Source organism: Barbatula barbatula (genome assembly GCF_947034865.1).
Source record: "Barbatula barbatula genome assembly, chromosome: 14".
NCBI lineage: Eukaryota > Metazoa > Chordata > Actinopteri > Cypriniformes > Nemacheilidae > Barbatula > Barbatula barbatula.
In genome coordinates, this window is record NC_136777.1 from 16,998,137 (window position 1) to 17,020,215 (window position 22,079).

The 22,079-nt window shown below is 39.1% G+C and overlaps 1 protein-coding gene across 1 annotated transcript in view; it reads right to left on the bottom strand.

Annotated features, from left to right (window-relative positions):
* The window catches only part of LOC306903531 (CUB and sushi domain-containing protein 1), a gene marked incomplete at both ends in the record, with an annotated part of 362,445 nt that overhangs the window by 70,588 nt on the left and 269,778 nt on the right, over positions 1-22,079 (bottom strand). The window contains 9 exons of the mRNA XM_079472788.1: positions 2,101-2,295; positions 6,975-7,162; positions 7,560-7,698; positions 9,737-9,928; positions 10,783-10,985; positions 12,602-12,728; positions 15,238-15,429; positions 16,772-16,928; positions 18,968-19,137. Coding sequence (XP_079328914.1) covers positions 2,101-2,295; positions 6,975-7,162; positions 7,560-7,698; positions 9,737-9,928; positions 10,783-10,985; positions 12,602-12,728; positions 15,238-15,429; positions 16,772-16,928; positions 18,968-19,137 — 1,563 coding nt within the window. The remainder of the gene's footprint in view (positions 1-2,100; positions 2,296-6,974; positions 7,163-7,559; positions 7,699-9,736; positions 9,929-10,782; positions 10,986-12,601; positions 12,729-15,237; positions 15,430-16,771; positions 16,929-18,967; positions 19,138-22,079) is intronic.

Consider the following 22,079-nt stretch of genomic DNA (forward strand, 5'->3'; position numbering starts at 1 on the left):
GGTCTACGTACACTCCATACGTCTGATTACCATCAAATAAAGCATCTCTCATGACACAATCAGATGATTATGTTAGCTCAACATTGACCTGTATACGTCTCTACCCCACGGTAACAGCTCATGCATAAAGATAGGCGAAGAACGTGCCGGAAATTCCATCAATGAGGACAAACAAAATGTTCCTGGAGTGCAGAAACGAGGCTGTCTGGCAAAGGGCATTAAAGCTTTCAATCTCTATCGAAGGAGGTTAAATAATCAAAGGCCTCTACTGAGGTGTGAGAAGCCATCGCTTGACCTTCAGAATGGGGTCAATGATGTTCAAATGCTAAACGCTGCATGCTCTTATCTCTAACATGGTGTTGTTTTTCAACATGCTGGGTTCGAAGGGTGCACAGCTGGCCGGATCAAGTGTTTTCCATCATGTGGTATCACATTACCACAGAAACACTAGGAACTGCTTAAGTCAAGTGTGTCATTTCTGCACTGCTAGCAGCGTTAAATGGAAACGCAATCTTTGTGTGTGGCCAGACCGGCCGGCTCATAACATCATCAAAGAACAATTCAAACAAAGAAGGTACTGGACTATCCATTTGTCCCAAACATGTAAGATGCATTTTAAACTTGTTTTCTGTGTGATTCAGTTTGGTGCAACTACTCTTGTGCAATTACACACTTCACCTTTATAAGTCAGTGCAGATTGATGAATTCATCAACCAGATTGACGCCGGATGATGAATTATTGATATTTCTTAAAGGTGAAATTTCTGTCCCGCTATCGGCACTAAATGAAAAAATAACAACTAGACTAGTGTACCTTTCACAACTTCCCCCCTCAGCAATTTTTCAAAGAAATATGTACTCTTGCACACCCCCAACTCATCATTGGTCAGAAGCTGCGAGACACGTAGGCTCACTCAAACAATGTCTTTCTTGATTCAAATGATAAAGCCTAGATAATTATATTACATACTTGCGTACGGCAAGCAGTACATCAGATATAGAATAAATGTACTGTAGGCCTGCACAATCTATTGAAATTAGCAACAATTCGCTAGTAATGGTTTGTAATAACTAAATAAGTTAAAAAAAAATCAAGTTGATGCAGTCACCAGAGTGGCTGTTCTTGATGTGTGGAAGATTATCAGTAATTAGAAAGAATATGAAATGTGTATGTTGGTTGTATATTTTTTTAAGCTTTTAATCTACTTATGTCTTGGGCAGGCAAGTGCGTATCATTTTTTAATCGTGTTAATATTTCATAACGTGTTAATTATAATTAACGAGGTTAAATGCATATCACGTTAATGTAGCCAACTTACATACACATACTATTAAATAAAGTGCAACCATTCATCCCTATGTACTGTAGTTCCAAACCTTGACTGTGAAACTGTTGATGTTTAATCTTTAAAGAACATCCTGGCCACTCTTTTCCGAACAGTAGTCCATATAACTTTCGATATTATAACCAAAAGAGAGCTGTCACTTCATTCTGTTTCTCAAACAACTGCTAATGTATGCATTGCTATTATATTGTGAATCAATTTCTGATGTGTCCTTACATTTCCACATAGATGAACCAAAGCACAGAAGGTTTAAAAAAAGAAACCAGCGTGTGCATAGGGTGAAGCTAGAATGAGGAAGGTCTGAGGTTGACAGGAAATGTGTGGATGAGTGGCACTTGTCACCACCCACGTTTTCTCATCTGTCACTGAGGGACAAAGACCTATGTGCTGCTTTTTCAGGGCTTCTGTCAGCGTCCGTCTCTCTCTCAGTAAGCCAATGAGGGCGCCAGCCATTTTTCTGATGCAGGATGAAAAACGAAGTGTATTGGCAGTGCGACAGAGCTAAACTTTGCACGCAACAAAGACCTAAATCAATGAAATCTCCAGACTGCAAACAACAAAAGCAATAGTGTCTCTGAAGAGACTGCTACTAATGTCTTTGGACGAAGAATCTCTTAATCAAATCACCATGCATCAATAGTCTGTATTTAAAACTCCAGCACTATTAAAGCTCAATCAGGGTTATGAAGTCTAAAGAAGTGCCAGCAACATATAAAAAATAAGGAACTATATAAGACTACCGTTGAGGTGTTACCTTTACATGTAGGCAGAGGTTTGTCCCATATGGGTTTCCCATCACTCCCAATAATGCAGCTGAGAGTGGGAGGCCCAGCAATGGTGTAACCCGACTCGCACTGATAGGTCACGGTCGATCCCAGCTTGTAGTCCATTCCCAACCTAGTCCCGTTCATGATGTTTCCAGGGTCAAAGCAGGCTTCTCGTGGCTTTTCTGTAAAATAATACATCATGCAGTTGGACAATGTATTCAATGTATTCTTCTCAAAAACAGCAATTGGCTAGTGTCTCAGTGAGGGGGCCTGCTGTGATTTATTACTAATAAAGCAAGCTTACTGACCAATACGCATTTGTTTAACTATCCATTTTTCAAAAAAAATCTGAAAGGACATGATTTATGTAAATTAGTCCAAAGAGCCGCCATATTGGCAGGTTAAAAGCTTCAGCATTTCTTCAGCACTAACTTCAAAATTAGATTTCTTTCATCTCAAAATAATTGAATTGAGACTAAGCTTGAATTGAGACACAACCATCCAACAAATGACGATGAAGATGACATCATAAACACTGTCTTTAATTTAAACTATGATCAAAGAAAGTATATTTTCAGACTGGTCCACCTTATAGTCTCCATGTGTCCTGGAGTAAAAGCAGATGATTGGCTCTTCAAACCAAAAGGCGGGACTTCTTTTCCTAAAGCTGTCAATTGAAGCATGTAACCTGCGTGGCGCTTCATATGTGTCAAGAGCACATGGGCTACTGCTGTGCCACAGCTCATTTTCACTTGGAATTCTGACAGAAATGTTAGCAATCGCAGCAGATGGCCCACACATTATAAATAAACAAATAAACAAGCAAAGAAATGAAGAGTTCGGTTTCCAAAAGGAGTAAACTCCGGTTTTTTTTTTAGTCAAAAATCATGTTATTAATTATGTTTTCATGTTTTTATTGTGATTTATTTTGTATTTTTTAAGTTATTATGGCTTAAATAAAAGCAAACTAACTGCAGTTTGATTGATTGGAATTTTAATTGGAATGCAGAATAAAAAATTAAATGATTTTTGAAAAACAAAAAAAAATGAGTTCTCTCATTTTGGAACCAAACTCTTCAAGTAATAAGCCGCCACACCTGTAATTAAATTAAACCAGCTCTGACCCCTAACGTAACTAATAAGATGCACAATCATACCCAGCTTTATCATGCATTCACTGCCCGTCATTGGTACAACATTAGAATGAGAGTCAGCGTGAGAGTGGAAAAACAAGAGAGAGACAGTAAGTGTGAAGAGAGAGCAGAGCGTGGGTTGGGGGCATTATACATTAGAGTTAGCGAGCACTGGGGGAAAGGCAGGTGAGCGCGGCGGGGTGGCGAGAGACCGACTCTGTCCTTCTGGCATCCAACACCGGGATAAGGACAGTTGGGGAGAGATCCGGAGGTGGTGCTTGGAGATGCTGCCAAGCAACTTGACAGTTAACAGCTCTTTGCCTGCGCTTTAGGGACCCGGGAAAGTGGGAAGGAGGTTGGAAGATTCTATCTGCGAAATTGCAAGTGTGCAACACAATCTCCCTTGTATTTCAGCAACAACAGAGGGATTAGGAGTGCAGCAGGGGTTTGCCGCTCAGCCTCGAGATACAGTCCCTTATCTTCACATGCATTTTCATAGCATACAGTGGCACCAAAAATATTTTGACACTCGAGTCAAACTTAACAAATGTGTAAATAAAATTACATTAGACACCCCTACTAAAGAAAACCAGCCTTAGCTGGTTAATCTGGTGAAGCAGGTTAGATTTAGAGGTTTTTTGGAAGATCGGCTTGTCCAGCTGTCATCTTAAACCAGCGAGGACCAGGCAACTGGCCAGGCTGGTGTTCAGCTGGTTTTAGCTGGTTGGCTTTAGCCTGACCATCTAAAACCATCTTGACCTTGACTAAAAAAGTGACAAAAACCCTTCTTAAACCAGCAGCCCCATCAATCTGTTTTTATGTGGGACACCTAACAACCATTAGAAACACCCAACTCGCCCTAAAATCCTGCTAGCATTATGAAAAACCATGCTAGCCTAATGCATAAATCATTTTAAACATTTTATCATCAAGCTAAATCATTAAAACCATGCTTGTAACATGCCACAACATGTTAGCATTGTGCTCAAACATGCTAAAACAGCATGCTAAGTTCAAAGTTAGCATCATTGAGGCCAACATCTGTATGTATTTAGTGACAGTTAAATATTTTTAAGTAGCTTTAGCTCCAGGTCTACAAATAATTTCATAGTAGACAGTGTTTTTCCTCAAGCTATGCGAGTCCTTTGGACTGTAATATTCTTCTGTTTGTTTTGTTCACCTAGTAAGTGTGTTAATAATTGTGTTTACTGTTGTGTGATGAACAATAGCAGATTGAAGGTTTTAATATAAAGGAACACAGCGAGCGCATGAATATACAAAACTTTGTTGTGTAAATGAAGGTGGTCAAGGATTTTTAAAGGAACCGTTTGTGCAGCTTAACTTGAATAATGGAAAATATATCAAACAATTTCTTAGCTTTCAACGGGGCTATCTGTATTTTACTTTCATTGAAGTATCTGACTACAATGGGTTACTTCAGTCATAATACATGCTTTTCGCTTGAATCAAAACAGCTAATTGAAATGATACCATATTTTGTCTCACTTATAAATCTTGTGTTTTTGTTTTGTACAGTATGTCGCTGTGCCAAATGATCATGATTATCACAAAGACCTGATCAAAGATGTCATATGGAAATCAACCAAATAAGCACACAACCTCAATTACATTTCCCAACTTTCACAGAAAGGATGGTCAGAAAAAAACTGGCTTAAATAAAGTCACAGCGAACTGAAGTCCCAGTTAACTTAAGTCCTTTAAGTCACAGTCATAATACAATAGCTATGTACAGAATATTTCAACATTAGCCTTGTGAGAGGTTAGATGTTGAAAATATCTGATTAGCTAAGCAATATAATGCAACGGCGAGCCAACTGTTAATCTAATGTGGTATTTATGTGTTGCAAAAAGCATAAGACAAAAGGTTGAAATCCGACTTGCCATTAAAATAATTACAATTAAAATATTCAACGATTTGTGAAGTGCATTTTGTACCATTATCATCACATAAAGAGCTGCAGCATGCACGAATGATTTGAGGGAGGGGCATTGTACGTTAGGGACGACGCATTGTCATTGTCGCATGCTTTGACATTTCTGAAGTACAAACTCTCATCCTTTTTAAAAGAGCATTAGCACAATGCAGACTGGCGAAACATGCCACCCCTGTGGGGAACATTAGCAGGTATTCACCGAGAAAGGTTAATAGTATTACTGAGGAGATGCACAATATCTGAATCCATACCATTTAGGAGCTTTATGGACACATTTTCAGTGTAAACTAAATCTGTTTTATTCACAGACATCCAGGACAAAACAAACTTTGCAGACTTTTTGCTCGATTTGATAAAATTGCAAATGTGTTTAAACCCAATAACATCCTACATGTGGACATCACATATGATTTTAAGGATTCTTATTAGTGAATGCGAGGGCTGGTTCTTCTATGACATCGACAAACCTTTTGAAGCACCTTTTTTCACGATGCCTTAAAATAACGTTTTTTGTCTAAGTGGTTCCATCAAGAACCTTTAACATCCGAAGAATGTTCCTGTTTTACAAAGGGTTCTTTGTGGCGATTAAACGCTCTTCTGATTTTAAAAAAGTTAGAAAGAGACGGTTCTTTAAAGAACCTTTGACTAAAAGACCAAATATGATTCTTCTATGGCATCATCGTGAGGAACCATTTCAGCATTGTTTTCTTTTTTCATTTCCAGTTTGTTTAAAATGCTCTCACAAGTGAATACATTTAAAAAAAGCCAATTTGGCATTGCACATATTTTCTACAACATTGATCCATTCAATAAAAAACAATCAAGATGGCAGCCCCACGTTGACTCAATGTTGATGTAACTGTTTTCAAATTCTATATCATTGTGAAATACATTAATATGACTGATAAAAAACCCAAAATATCACAAATTGTAAATACACCTGACTGAAATTTTGGAGGCCCGCACACCTCACGTTATCGACAGAATGCAAGCACAATAAAGGGATGAATGTATTTTAATACATTTCAGTTTGGACAAGGGCTTTAGACTATAGACTTGAATTCATGAAGACGAAGAAATGATCACACAGCCCTTTGTATTCAGTAATAAGTCACTTATGAAACACACTCCAGCAGATTCTGAATGGAATCATGTAGTTTTCGTCCGGGTTCATAGATTTCCACTAAGCTTAAATTCACACACGTAAGAAAAATATAAATCAATTAACTATCTGTCAGTGTTGACAATGAACATCGTCTTAAATGTGTAAAAGATAATGTGGTTTGTACTCTGTGTAGATCACCCGGCTGTGTGAGACAGGACGACAGAAACTCTTGCAAGACTCGGGTGAAAACCGTATCAGGTCATCAGGGTGAGAGGTTTATGGGTATTATACAATTGACAAGTTCTTACCAAAGTTAAAAAAGAGCCGCTCAACATTAAGCATTGGCCTGATAAAGATAACGCATCAGCCTGACGCAGTTCTGAGATAATACAGACACTCCATCAGCCCTTACAGTCCACACTGAAATATCCTCTTACTCATTTAGATGGAAAGCAAACCTTTATCTGATATTTAGCATAGCATATCGAGCATTTACAGCTAACAGAAGATGTGTGACGCTATTTTCAGTATCAAGAAATCCAACTATAATAAGAAATACTACTTGAAAGCAAGGTGCGACTGACCACTGACCGTGTGGCTGTCATTGACTTGCTTACCAAGGCCAACCCTGAAAGGTGCGAGTCGTGCATGTGCCAGGTGAGACTTGCCTTTAAATTCGATGGCGAACCCAGACATCCCCAGTGAGGCGTCGCTGCGGAAGGCCAGGAACAGGCTGTTTCCACTGCTCTCGATGCGATCTGGGACCTGGTTCCCCTGCAGACTGATGATCAGTGGCCCGTTGGAGTCCTCGCCCTCGTAGACGTGCAGGAAGTCATAACTGGGCTCCATATTAAAACTGCACAACAAATGAAGAAGGGGTTGACCATTATGAGATTTCATAAAGTCCCATCAATGTACAAGAACTTAAAAGGTTGAACATGGGATAGAGTTGGTAAATTGTCCGCTGACGGTTTGATCAACATGCGTTTCATTTTTAAGCATTTTGAGCAAAGATGCCAATGCATGCTGTTTTTGCATATTAATGTTATAATTAGTAATGTTTTGTTTAAAAGAAACGCACATTTCTTTACTTTGAATTAAATACATTTATTTTCAGAATTTGTATTCGGTAGATATGAAGATATCAAAAGCGCTCTCGGTTTAACTCTGAATGGTGCTGAAAAACACAGTCTGTCACATCCCTTCTGGTGGCATGAGATTCAGAGGCGCCCAGCGTTGAGTGAGCACATTACCTTTTGAAGATTAAAGCTATGACAAAGTCAGGGTTGACTTTTATCCGCCAGTCACACTCTCTTCCTGGTGGGTAAGGTTGAGGATAGTTGGGTGATAGAATTACCCCAGCAGGTCCTGTCACATTGCCCCCGCAGGTAGCTATCGTAACAAGGAGAGCGAGAGGCATGTTTAATGCGAGTCTTCACAACACGCACGCACGCACGCGCAATAAAGGCCAGCATGAATACAACATGATTACTTTGGCCTCATTATCAGTTAATACACAAGGACAACAACATCCCACAATATTAAATGATAACAATCAATAATTGAAACGGAGATGAATTTTACAGGAGATCTGCCTGGACGTAAACCTAAGAGCGCATGGGAATGTTACTTCTTGATCGCAGAAGCGATTATTCATATCAGCTACAATGACTGAGCAACATGACAAATGCAAAATAAATAAACACATCTCCTGGTGGCTGGCAGTGAACCGAGGGCAGTCAGCGCTTTGGTTCTGTGAGTATTTTCACAATTCATTATCTCAAAACACTGTCAATCAAAGCAACCAGTTCAAGAATGAATCACACTAAATCAAATCATAAATAACACAATATAAATGTGTACATAAATATATACCGTGCACATGCTGACTGACTGGATTAAGTGGACAGTCTTGGACAGTCGGGTTGCCTGCTTAAGTTCCATGATTATGTCCTTCTCTGATTGGCGGATTAAACTTCAGCATTGTGGTTCTTGTAGAACTTCACAAATTCGGCAAATTAAACAACATTTGGAAATCGCGTTGACTTATGGCTTCCAAGGAAGCATATATCATCACTTAATGACCTTTCAAGCTCACGGCGGGTCCATCCTGAAAGGTTTATATGTTATTGTTAAAATCAATGTCTCCATGTAGAAAATGAATGGGATTTTTGCTTGCCGAACCTGAATGTTTGTACTCTATAGCACCCTGGAGAAAAAACATGGGAGACATCAAATAAGTCAACCGGCCACTGGAGAAGGAAGTCATTTATGTGTGTGCATAGAGCACAGCGTGATGCTTGACCCTGGTGGAGTGAGGAAAACAGACACGTATTGAAATAATTGGTATGTTTCGGTCATCCAAAACCGAACTAAACATAATGTACATTACATTTTTCTATATAATGCACATCATTTGAAAGATACAGAATACTTTTTATCATATATATCATTTTTATTATACTTTTTTATGTCAAGCTAAGTCCCAACCTTGCTAAAATGATCAGCATAAATGGTCATTTTTAGTATTCCAGAAACCAATTATACATCAAGGTTTGTGTAGCACATTTAAGATAAACGTGTACATATTTAGGTTTGGTGAATTTAAACGGATCGCTTCTCCTTACCACAAATAATAATAATAACAATAATTATTATATATTATACTAGTACAACAAGTAATATTATTATTATTATTGTACATTTGTGCAAATAAGCATCTACACCATAATAGGCATCTCGCCATTAGCGAAGACAGGCTGAAGTTAACAAAATGCCTTGTCGTGTCAGGGTGGCATCATATGTTTGGTTGGCACAGTGTGGTTGTTTGTGAACCAGTGAAGCAGACACTGAAGGTTTGGCAAAGGAACTGCTTTGAAAGAGGAGGCAGTTAAAAACTATTCGGCACCCGACAGAAAACTTGTAAGTACCAAATTTCATTCTAATGTTTCATCTGTTGACATGTGATATTTATGGCTTAAGGTTGGTCGTGTGCCGTCTGGGCTAGAGTAAACAGCTGGATAAAGATTTATAAACCCTTTATGTTCTCCGCTAATGTTACTGAAGTATTCGGGAAACAAAAGTTTGCCACGATTGTCTCATTATTATTTCAGTCATGGTTTTGGATGTGCGTGTGCGTGTGCTACGTGTAAACATCAAGATCTGGTTTATTTTCGTCTGTTTGTGATACAAACATATACAGCTGTATTCCAGGGTTGTCATCCAAAGTTTTCTAATCGTTCTTCACACATCTTGGCGAGGACGCACATCTTTTTCTTTGTATACAAACTCTGTTGTAAAGATCGGTCTAGACTGCGTGCATATGGATTTATACTGGTTTGGTGCTGGATCACAGCAGACCAAAAACCGACTAAAATCCTTTCTAATAAAGTAAGTAGAAAAGTGTGCAGATGGTGAAGTCGGATCTTACCAATGCAGGTGGGGGGGTCTGGCTGCCAGTAAAAGCGGTTGTCCAGCTGAACGCATGTGATTTCAGACACGCCCTGGATCTGGTACCCGGGGTCACACTGAAAGGAAATGGTGTCACCCGGCTCCCTGCTGTCACCGTAGCGTGTGCCGTTCTGAGGGGTCCCCGGGTCGTTGCAGGTTGTGGCCACTGTAGCTGAAGTAAAAAAGATCAATTTTGAATTAGCCGGGGATGGGAAAGACGTCAGAGAGAGCAAGAATTCACTTATTCATAAGAAAACCAAACTCTGCATACCACTAAATGCGCCAACATGCACCGCAGCGCACACGTGTCTTACCGAGGTTTAAAAAATTTAGTGATATCCCACACATCACATTACTGTCAGAATGTCAAAGTATGCTGAGGTTTCGACTCTTTCATTATTTAAACATATATAGTATATGTAATCTATTCTAAGAAAAGAATCCTGGGAAATTATATAGACGGTGTGAGACAAGGGCTGTCAAACAATTCATCGCATCCGGAATAAAAGATTTTGTTCACATGATATGTCTGTGTACTGTGCATAGTAATTGTGTATTTATAAACATATTATAGTTTGGAAATATGTAGATGTTTTATTTATATGAACCAATAATTGAGATAATATTGTAGGTATAATATTGCATTAATTGTATGCGTTCTATATTTCTTAAATAAATGCGTATTTGAAAAAACATACATGCAAAGTACACAGACAAAGATTATGTGAACACAAACTTAACTCTGGATGCCATTAAACGCGATAAAACTTTTGACAGCCCTCACATGAGATATTTGATCATGTTGCATGCGAATACCTTACAGTTATTTCATTAGAAACACCTCGTAGAAAGATTTTAGTGATGAGTAATGAGTCAAGATGTTAAAACTATTGGTTGGATTTACTACGGATTTGAATAGGAAGGCCCTTCTGCATTCTGTTTTCATGTAATACAGTACGACATTCAGTTATATAATGCATACCATATACTACCCAATAAACACAGCCAAGGAAAGTTGATACGTACTAGAGAACTGGATGGAGAAACCAGACTTGCTGATAAAGTAATCGCTGTCAAACTGCAGTGTGAGGATGTTGAATGTACTGTGAGTGTCCTCGGGTAACAGAGAACCGCTCCACTCTTTCAGCAGAATGCCGCTCTCCGTTGGTCCATCCCAGACCTTCAGGATGTCATGATCCACTTCTGTGTCAAACACTATGAAGTGGAGGCTGTGGAGAGCAAATTTAAAGACACCGGTCATTTCTTTCTTTTCCTTTCTTAGGCCACATCCACACGAGGCCAGCGATGTCCTTTCCGATCTTTTTTCCTTCTCACGGAGTTGTCTCAAGAAATATCTGCGTACACACAAAACCGCTAAACCTACAAGCCAAAGCAGTATGTGGCGCTGTAATTCTGGCACAGAGATGCACTAAAAAAGGAGAATACTTGGAGCATGCACATAAACTGTGCGCGGTGGGGTCATGACATCATCGTTTAAAAAAATATACGGCTCGGCAGTACACAAGAAAATGCAAGGGTGGCCTTTTCAGATTCATCCACTCTGGAATCCGCCAAAACAACGGATCTGTGTGGATCTTTACGTATACGGCTAATAAAAAATAAGAAGTTTGTATTTGCAAATTAACTTTTCAAATATTTTATTTAAATCTGGAAAAAAATGGCTGAAACTTTGCCGACACCACATGCCTGGTTCTTTAAAAACAGTTTGCGTTACATTCTGTCAGGTTCACAAAACAATCTGTGCTCAAACAAGCTGCTAAGATCAGTCTGAAACGATCAGAGATCCTGCAAAAAAAGAAAAAGTACAGCTGCTCTTTCAGAGATTGGGATTCTTCAGAGGGACAAGAACAACAACAGTTGCTACACACAGCAAGGAAACTCTGTTTTAATACATTTTGCATTTCTGAAAGTTACTATTTTTTTACACAATAAACTCTTTTATAAAAACGTCATGATATGACCTTTCGGAAATCTCCAAATGGGTAAGTTCTAGTTCTTCAGCAATAATATGACTTTTTCTTCACTTGTGAACTTTTTGTGAACAGCTCTCAGAATATATTCACTTGTGTACGGTGCCATGGGATTTATATTATTTACACTCGACAAGGCTGCAGTCTGACCTCCTTGAGTCAAGCGCAGCACTGCAGTCGGCATGTAAACACCATCAAGTCAAGTCACAACAATAACTGTCTCTCTGGGATGTGTGTGGGTGGACGACAAACCCTCTCCACAAACACAGACATATCCATTCAAATATTTCCACTGCTCACAAAAATGACTTCTCATTCACTAGTTGGGCACGTAAGCGAGGTGGAATCTATTCTCGGCTATAAATGCATTATTATTATTATACACCACTGTATAAAATGATCCGTTTTATTCGTTCTCCGAAGCCAATTTTCATTTTGCACTGTATGCCAAGAAACAGCTTGAACATCCGTAATGCACAAGAAAATCACATGTCCCAATTTCGATAGTATGGATCCCATTGCACTCTATCAATTCCTACCCATATCTCTGTCCTCTTCATAAATCGTCTCATTCTTAAAAGGATCAACAGAATTGGCTTACCTGAGCTTTACTTCATTATTTCAGGCTTAACTGCGTTATCTCTTTTGTGTGTCTTTTCTTCTTGCCCTTCCACTAACCCCCTCCCTCCGTGTAACCATAATGCACTTGTAGGAACAGATGCCAGCCAGTGGTAGGCCTCACAGTGGGGTGGAATGCAATCACCGCGCTCTTTCATAGGTTATGTGGGAATTATGTGGAAATTAACGGCGGTGCGGTAAAAACCTAATGTCGTTTGCAAGCACCGCTTTGATACCTGATGGTTTTGCCCGTGTCTGCCTCGATGGACCACGTGCAGTGAAGATTGTTGTCGTAGGGGGCCGGGTAACCGGGAGACAGGATCCGTCCAGATGTGGCACCGCTAATGTGTCCTCCGCACTCGGCTACACAGAAATAAAAGCCTTTTACTACATTTGCAATTCCTGAAAGGAAATACCAATGATTAGAGATAACAGCGTTAGAGCTACAATCCGTAACGAGAAAATCTTACCTTAGTCTGATTCACAAGTAATCTTGAATCATTTAAGCGTTTATGTGTGATTTGCAGGAAATGTCAGGTTGAAATCACTGACTTGCAAACATAAGTACGTAAAAATGCCATTTAATGTCTCAAACAAAGATGGTGACAGAGAGGCCAAAGTTACAGAATGCAGCTTTAAGTTGAAGGAAAGTTTAGGTTTCAGAATTGTGGTAAATTCAATGTTGCCATTGTCGTGACTCTTGGCACGTGGCTTGTTTTCTACCAGCAGATGTACATGACTGAATAGATAACACAACTGATATCATCTACAAAGCGAAGCTTAAAATGAACCCCGTATGGTAAGCAGTTCAGACTGAATGAATTAAAAATGATCGTAATAATTCAGTAAAGGTTTAATACTTGGTGTCAAGGGTCCAAAACAATCCCTAACCACACTGTTTCAGGAATACCAATGCGTGACTGGCAAGTAAACACCGTAATGAAGCTCCTTTGAAATTAAATGAGCAAACTATGAATATTCTTCAGCATTCTATGTGTCCGTTATGCGTACTACGTAGCCAGTAGGGAAATGGCAAATGGGCCTATTATGTTGACTAGTTTGAAGAAATGGATACATCGTGTGCTTGAGGCAATATGCTCCATTTCCACAGCATTCCTCGTCACTATATCTCACACAAATAGTTTTAATTAGAGAACGGCTATAGCAGGCTAAAGACTGTAATGTGTCCAGAGTGTAAGAATACGGTGTTGGGCTCAAACTACAATCATGAGGCATTTAGCTCATCCTAAACACGTGGAGGGAGTCTCTCTCCATTCGCCTCCAGCATTTCATTTGCCCCAGATTCTTACATGTCATTACTGAAGTTAAGTCTCTCAAGAACGATGAGGAATTATAAAAACCAACTCGCTACTTCATCTTGCTAACTATCTCAAGACGTCTTTCGGTAGTCTGGGACGGTACGAAAGCACTGTACCATTTGGTGTGGTGCAATGAATAACTACAGCAACTATTCTGTCATTACGCTTAACCGGGTGACTATTAATGTGATGTTTATTCCATTGTATTTTGAAAGATCCTGAATGACTACCATAGCAGTTACCATGATGCTCCAAACCAGTGCGGTAATACGTATAATGGTTAGTAGACAAAACCTCAAAGCAAGCCCAATTGTAATGCCAAGCTATATTAAAACTAACAGACCCTTGCTGAAGAAAGCCCACCGAGAGTTAGCAAACCTACACATCTCTTAACTTTTACCTGAACTTTAAACTCTTAATAGATTACAATTTCAGCTTTGGGTAACACGATCAAACTTCAACTTTGCCGTGCCTTGAGCGTAATATATGAATAGTTAATGCCATCTGCAAATCTCAAATGGATTATAAACTGCGACACAAAAGCACTGCTGCAGACGGATGCCAACTAAACTTCATCATCGAACTTGCTGAATCACAAATAAATAAATGAAGTTTTGAAAAACTGTCAAATGTTGAATTAGCCATTTTTTATGCTTTTATCGACTGCTTTCCGCTGTGGATTTACAGTTGATGACAATTGTTGACAAGCAATTAGGCGTCTGTTAGAGAGGGGCTCAAAGCGAGCCAGACCTCAAACATCAGCCTGACAAACATTTAACAGTGCAGAGAAAACATTCACTCGTGGAAAAGATCAAACCTGAAAAGAGTCAATCAAGCAGACAAAACTTTAACACACAAACACTTTTATAGTCTTTGTGACAGAGCAGACTTTTGTTGCCACTGAATGAATCGTTGATTCAAACCTTGCAGTACTACTGTATCGTTTACAAAGAAAACTATCCCATAATCTATTTAGAAAAAAGGCGAAAACAAACCAGCGTACAGAGCGAAATAAATGCGATTATTCCTATATTCATTCACGATAGAAGGTAATCAACATCCGGTTAAACTACTTTACACAGTATGTGTGTTTGCTTTGTATTTGTGTTTATGAGTGCAACAACATGCTAATGCTGATTTCTGAAAATGAATTACGTCACGTGTGTTAAAACACGGAACTAAATGCAAAAGTTAGAAAGAATTAAAATACCGTAAAGAGCATTAATGTGCACATGATCCTAACAAATTCACCTATGATATAATAGGCTAATTCTCTATTTTGAGCATTCTTCTAACTAGATTATATCAAAAATACATCCTACAAATGTTCCAATGAGGGTTAGTTGGCATATTCTTGAAAAACAATGAGAATTTTTGAAAGAGTAATAAGATAAAAAATGAGTTCTTAGTAGAATATTCAATTAAAGTGGCACGTATCATTTTATTCATCTTAATGCATTTAATGCAATGATTTTATTAACATAAGTACAGAGTAAATAACAGAGAATTACCTGCAAGAATTGTGTTATGCAACTAACTTGTTGTAAACTCACCAACACAAGTTGGAAGCGGTCTGTCCCACACCCTGCGGTCTCCGCTGAGACACGTCAATGTGCTGCTCCCGTGCAACGTGTATCCGGGATTGCAACTGTACAACACATAGGTGTCTGCAAAATGGCCGTCGTCTTGGATTTTGTAGCCATAATTAGGAGTGCCCGGCTCCTCACATCTGACAAGGTCAAAACCTGTAGAGGAGCAAGATCACAGTACGCCAATTTGAACGGTAAAAAAAGACATCTGGCCGCTTGGAATCAACCCCCTGGAAGGCTGGATTTGACTCTTGCTCAATAATGACATAAAGGTGGTGCAATAAAAGCTGCACCTGCTCACCACAATTACCTATGCAGCCCCGAGGAGTCTATCTCAAATTAATACCAGCCCGGCATATGCTCGACACAAAGAGCATCCGTCTAAACATGCTGCCGCGAGCTTCACCCCGTTTTCCACAAACACGGGGACTGAAATGTGTTGTTCTTTTTTTAAGAAATGTAGCTTTATGATAATGACCCACAACTTCAGGAGGTCAAACTAAATATTATATGAGCTGTTACCTTTTCTGTACATTTTAGATAAGGTCTGCAACTCTTTTATTTTAAAGCAATACAATCTCAAGGAAGCTGTCATTTAGTAGGGGCGAGAATTAGTTTGTAGATATTTACAATCTAGTTTCTACCTGGAAGAATGCTTGTAACCAAACAGTTCTTGGCCAACGTTGACTACCATAGTAGGACAATTGCTTTATAAATTTCACAAAAGAAGAATTACATTTTAAAATATGTAGGAAAGGAAACAGTTCTGAGGCACTTTTTTCCTACTATGGGGGTCAACAGGGTCCATGATTCATACAGGTTTGGAATCACTTGAGGGTGAGTAAATGGTGAAAGAATTGTAATTTTTGGATGAACTATCCCTTTAAGTGTTTGCCTTTACCAATAAATATTTCCATTAGATCTTTTTTCCTTGTGAATGTAGCACGGTTCATTTTCATAACGGGGTAAAAGCACCTAGAAGCACATTTAACCCTTCAACCCATCTACACATGACTGAAATTTAAATATACCGTTTGTGGAAAGTATCTCATTTCCAATGTAGAAGCAATGAACACTAAAGCCTTTTTAAAAGCTAGAACAACAGAGCCAGTGTGTTGATATTTAATCCATTTCCTCTTTAGCCGGGAAGATGGTGAAAGTCTTAATAAGGAAATAATGAGGAGTGGATAACAAGCATATTATCAGACTGTCTCTGACCAGCAGTTAAAATCTAATATCAATCCACACGCTGTGCTTTATTCTCTTTATTTCTTTCTCTTCTTTACTGCAATACGAGCAAAGTATTTGATTTTCTTTGCATATACTGCCAGACTTTATTCTTCCTTAAGCAAACGGACTCTTGAAACACACAGACGTTGCATATTTATGATCATCTTCACGGTTGAATAATTTCTCTATATAAACTTTATACACTCCTATAGCCTCTTAGGTCTCATGTGTGAAGAATCAGTGTGTGTCTTCTCGCGGTTTAACTTACTGCTGTATGACAGCTTGAATCCTTTGCTGGTACCAGTGCCATTGCTGTTGAACTCCATCCACAGATGGTTGGACGTACTGTTCAGGATGATGTCAGACATGTCGTTTTTTGTGAAATTGCCCAGCAGTCTTGATGAACTATCCTGACCGTCATAAACCTGTGAACACCAAAACATGCTAAATTGTTTATCAATCGGAGTTCGCCGTGTTAACCAACAGCCTTTTTTTTGTGATACTGTTGTCATTTTTGTCTCCATTCTCGATTGGGCAATCAATAATAGAGACAGGAAATACCAAGATCGGACCTCAAGCTGGGATTCAAACTTGGGCCGGCCGTGACACTAGAGGGGCATACGCCGGAGCGCTGCCCACCAAAATATGTCTCTGACCTGTCTCACAAATGCGTGTCGTGATGATATACCCTCTGTCACAAAACACAATATGAGTGTTTTCTCAAAATGTCGCATTTGGTGTCTGCATTGAATTATGTAATTGCTTTTTCGAAATTACATACATTTTGAGACAATAGCCTCTGCAAAGAGAGGGCGGGAAACGCTGCGGCATAGTAGAAAATATTAAAGGTCATAAATCAATGTCAAGCTGTAGTTTTTCACTTTTCTGTTGCAGAGGACACGGTTTCAGGCTTTAATGGAAAATATCGTGCGATTCCAGATTGCATGCGGAGAATGTCTGCCTTTATAAGGACAGACTTATTGCGTTCTTATTGTCTGCGATGTGGCAAACCAATAAAACAGCCGCTAACATCAGCCCAACTAATCAATAACACCATTAATGAAAGCAAAACTCTTTTCTCGCAAGTCTCGAGTCCTAGAAATAATTTGTCAACAAATTCAATTCAAACGTTCCGAAATGTCGCCCGACATACTATTCAGATGATTCATTAAACACTGCAGCAGTATCGCTGTGACTGTGACAAAATTTATGCGTTTCCAAATTGCAAAAGCATCTCGTTTGTATCCTTCATTTGCGACTTCTTAATTAGTGGCCTTATTGGTCTTAAGGGACCATCTTTCTTGTGTGATGGTACATGTGCCTTGAGCACGGCTACGTACATTCATCTATGAGTAGTTAATGGCGTCTCTAAGTCTCACTTGCTGGTCTCTCAGGGATTACAAACTGTTACATGTTGCAGAGTTGATGTAATCTCCAAACTTCATCAAACTTCTTATTTGGCTGCATTGAAGAGTCTTTGAAGAGCTAATATCAGAATATTCGTGCGACATTCACGACGGGTCAAATGGTAAAGAGTTCACCAAACGGTTTATAACATACTGCAAGTATAGACCGCTTTGGAAGAAACAACTCCAGTCCAACACTGGTCCAGAAAAATTGCCGTTTCAGTTTTTTATAACAAATTACAACCAACAGAACATTAATAATCAAATCATAATGGTAAATGATTATTAATTATAATTAATTATATAATGGGTTCTAATGCGTTTTATTGTCTTTTGTCGCATCGCGCCGCGTCCGGTGTAGACACAGTGTAAGATTTAAATATGTATTTATATATTCATACGATTTTGAAAAATTATAAAATTTAAAAATGTGGTGCTGGACAGAAGTGGTGCTGGACGAGTGTTCGCATCTTGATAAGTGGTCTATAAGTATTTTATAAACAGCTTTTGTCTCAAATAAGTCAAGAGGAACTTGTTGAACCTAACCTAAACTGATATCTGGTCAGTGGAAGGGCAGCATAATATACATGTGTGGGCCTATAATAATTATGTATATATAATTAGACCCACATGTACAGTATATGTATATTTAAGACATATTTACATGCAATTGTGATATTTCGCATTCCGCTGCGTAGTAAAGTTCAAGTTTGTGAGTGCGTGAGACCAATAGATGATCAAAACGTCATGTGGTGACCTCTCGGTATAGAAGTGTAAAAAATGGAGGAATCGCTCCAAGGTCATGTCTGACAGCGGCATAATGCAGTGCTGGTCAGTGGCTAACAGGCTGCAAGATATATTGAGCGAATAGTAGAAACATCGCAAACTGACATATCGTGATATGCATACTGCAGTTGTTTGCAATAACGGAATGAATGTATACTTCGAAATGTGATATAGATAAGTCTTTTGGTTATACACTCCACCCCAGACATTTGTATCAGCTGCAGTAGTATACGATTTATTCGTACTTGTTATAATTCAGTTCTTGTTCCTACCTTGAGAAAATCTCCCTCGTGGAGCTGGAAGGTGGTGGCTGTAATCCGGATCCCCTTGCCTCTTTCGGTCTCAACGCGGTAGATGCACTCGTGGTTATTGTCGTAATTGCCGGGATAATTTGGTGACAGTAGGACTCCCTGACGGCCCACTGAGGTGGCGCCACACTCGGCTAGGCAAACAGACGTGGGAAAGAACGGCAGGAAAACGGTGAGTAGAGATAATGCAAATACCTCATCTAACTTTTCAATGGCAGAGCACAAATAAGTTGGGCTCCATTAAAGCCTGCAGCGCCCCTGACAGTTGCTGCTCTATGTCCTGCTGGTAGGCCAGTCAGGTTTTGTACCAGTTGGAATATGAGCCTTTGTCATTTTGATGAATCGCCCCAACAGCAGCTTCTGAGGAATATTAATGAATGGAGATCTTTATGCATTAGTTGGTGGGTGTTGGTCACAAACGCTTACTACTGTGTCTGGATCAGATGCCTTTGCATTTAATATTCTGTGTCTGTAATGCTGTAAGTCTATAAGCAGATGTTACTTCAAGACCTTGAGTCTCGAGCATTGGCCTCCTGATGTCTAGACTTGGAGAAAGGTTTCTAAGGTTATTTTATGTGAAGGTGATGTTTGTTTACGCATCAAACAGTAATCCCTTTCGGTTTCAACAGAGCAAACAGGAAGTCCCGCCCCAAAGCTCATGCCATTGGTCCAGCAAATAATTTAGCTCAAGCAAACTACACAGCATTAAACGTATGAGCCTATCTAGAGCAAGTTGACCACACAGTATATACAATTAGGTCCATTCATATTTGAACAGAAGCACATTATTTGTTATTGTAGTGGGTATCAAAGTGTATTCCAGTTACAGTTTTATAATGTATATTGTCTTAAAGTGCACACTCTCAGCTTTATTTAGAGTGTATTCATAGTGTGAATGGAGTGGAATGTTTGCATTTGGAAGCTGTTTCTGTGAACCCACATCATGGGGTTCAGGGAGATCTCCATGCAAGTGAAACAGACCATAGTTAGATTTCAAAAACCCATCAGAAAGATGCCAGCGACATTAAGAGCAGCCAAATCAACAACTTGGTACATTCTGAGAAAACAACACACCGCTGAGCTCAGCAACCAAACATCCATTTGAGATAAAAGTGGTGGATGATGACATTATCCTCTCCATGATAAATACACCTTTGCAACATCCAGACAAGTAAAGAACACTCCCCAAGAAGTAAATATGTCAATGTTTGTCAATCAAAACAATAAAGAGAATACAAGGAATACAGAGGGTTCAACAACCAGGTGCAAAAGCCTCAAGAACAGGATGGGTAGATTAGACTTCTAAAACAGCCGAACAAGCTCTAAAAAGCATTTTTTGAAGATCAAATTAATTTCATGATGCATTAACTAAAAAGAATAAAAGATATGGAGACTGCTTGGAATATCTCATGATACAAGCAGACAACGTCTTCAGTAAAATAGTGTTTAGGCAATGTGATTCCATTTCCGTGCATGACTGGCTTCAGGCACTGGGTCACTGGTGTTTTTTGGTGATGTAAAAGAAGACAGAAGCATCCGGATTAATTCTTCACTTGAATGGACGTTGTGAAGATGTTTTTCTCTATCATGAAGAGGATAATGTCTTTTATCTCATATGGATTTTTTTTGTTGCTGAGCTCGGCGGTGTGTTGTTTTTTCTCAGATTGTACTTAATGTCCCTGGCATCTTTCTGATGGGTTTGTTGTGTTTTCCAATTCTAACTACGGTCTGTTTCACTTGCATGGAGATCCCCCTGAACCCCATGATGCGGGTTCACAGCAACAGCTTCCAAATGCAAACACGTAGAATCAACTCCAGACCTTCAACATGCCTCATTTATGAAGAAATTATTTAAAGGAAAAGCCTGTACCTGTGAATAAAACCCTTTTTGATTCAACAGTCCAATTACATTTGGTCCCTTGAAAAAGGGGGGAGCTTCATATTTAACAGCTGTATTTCCTAAAGCCTTCAGCTAATCTGGATGTGAATACACTCTGAATAAAGCTGAGAGTGCGCACTTTAGTCACCTTGAAATTACTTGAAATCTGAATCCACTTGTCGCAACAATATGAAAAGTAGTAATACAATCAAACACATATGATACATTATATCCGGTGCATACAGTTAGATCCATAAATATTTGGACAGAAGCACATTTTATTTTAGTTGTGTATCAAAATGTATTCGAGTTACACTTTTAGAATGGATATTGTCTGACATGTATGCAAATGTGTGACGGTTATCAAAGGGTTGGATTACCTTGCCTTCATTAAAACATTCAAGATGCTCTATGGAACGTTCTCTAGATTATCGTGGATCATATTTTATTTCTAACAAGAATCATCAATTGTGCACAAACTTATCGAGTTCATGTCAGCTGAAATGTATGTTGTCATTACAGCAAAGGGGAACATACAAACAACTAAAGAAAAACATCTGAAATACGAAGTAGTTGACCAGTTGGCTCGCTCGCTATTTCAACTAAATACAGTATGATATTACTGTGAATGAATTGAGAATCATTTAACCGTTCTTAAAATCATGTCCCCCCAGCAAGACGGGGCTGCTAATATAAGTACCCTCAGAAGAAAATATTAGCAGAGAGAACATTATATACTAGTGAGCACCCTTACTCATTTCAGAAGCACCCTCAGTGATTTGGTTTTGTAACCTGGCAACCCTCTGAGGTTTTGAGTGGAGAAATACTGCCGTTGGGTTTTTCAAACCGTAGCGTAGACACACCTTCTTTCAAGACCTTCTGCATCGAGCCTTTATAAATTTTATGCAGCTAATATAATCTAAAGCTCTTGTGGCTAATGTTTGTTGTGCTTACCAGACCAATTAAAGACGGACTCTTATTACATGGCAGCGATTAACCACAATTAAAACCTGCTCCGACCGGAGGACTCTGCAATTACAGCCAATTATTTTGTCAGCATTTTTAATACTGTCCACAAATATCCGTGACCTTAACCACTTAACCGCTTCAAACCGCGAAAGAATGAGCAATCTGTTTATTTTCAATTCATCTTTCATGGCAGTGTGCCTCTGAAATATATCACCCCACAATGCTGAA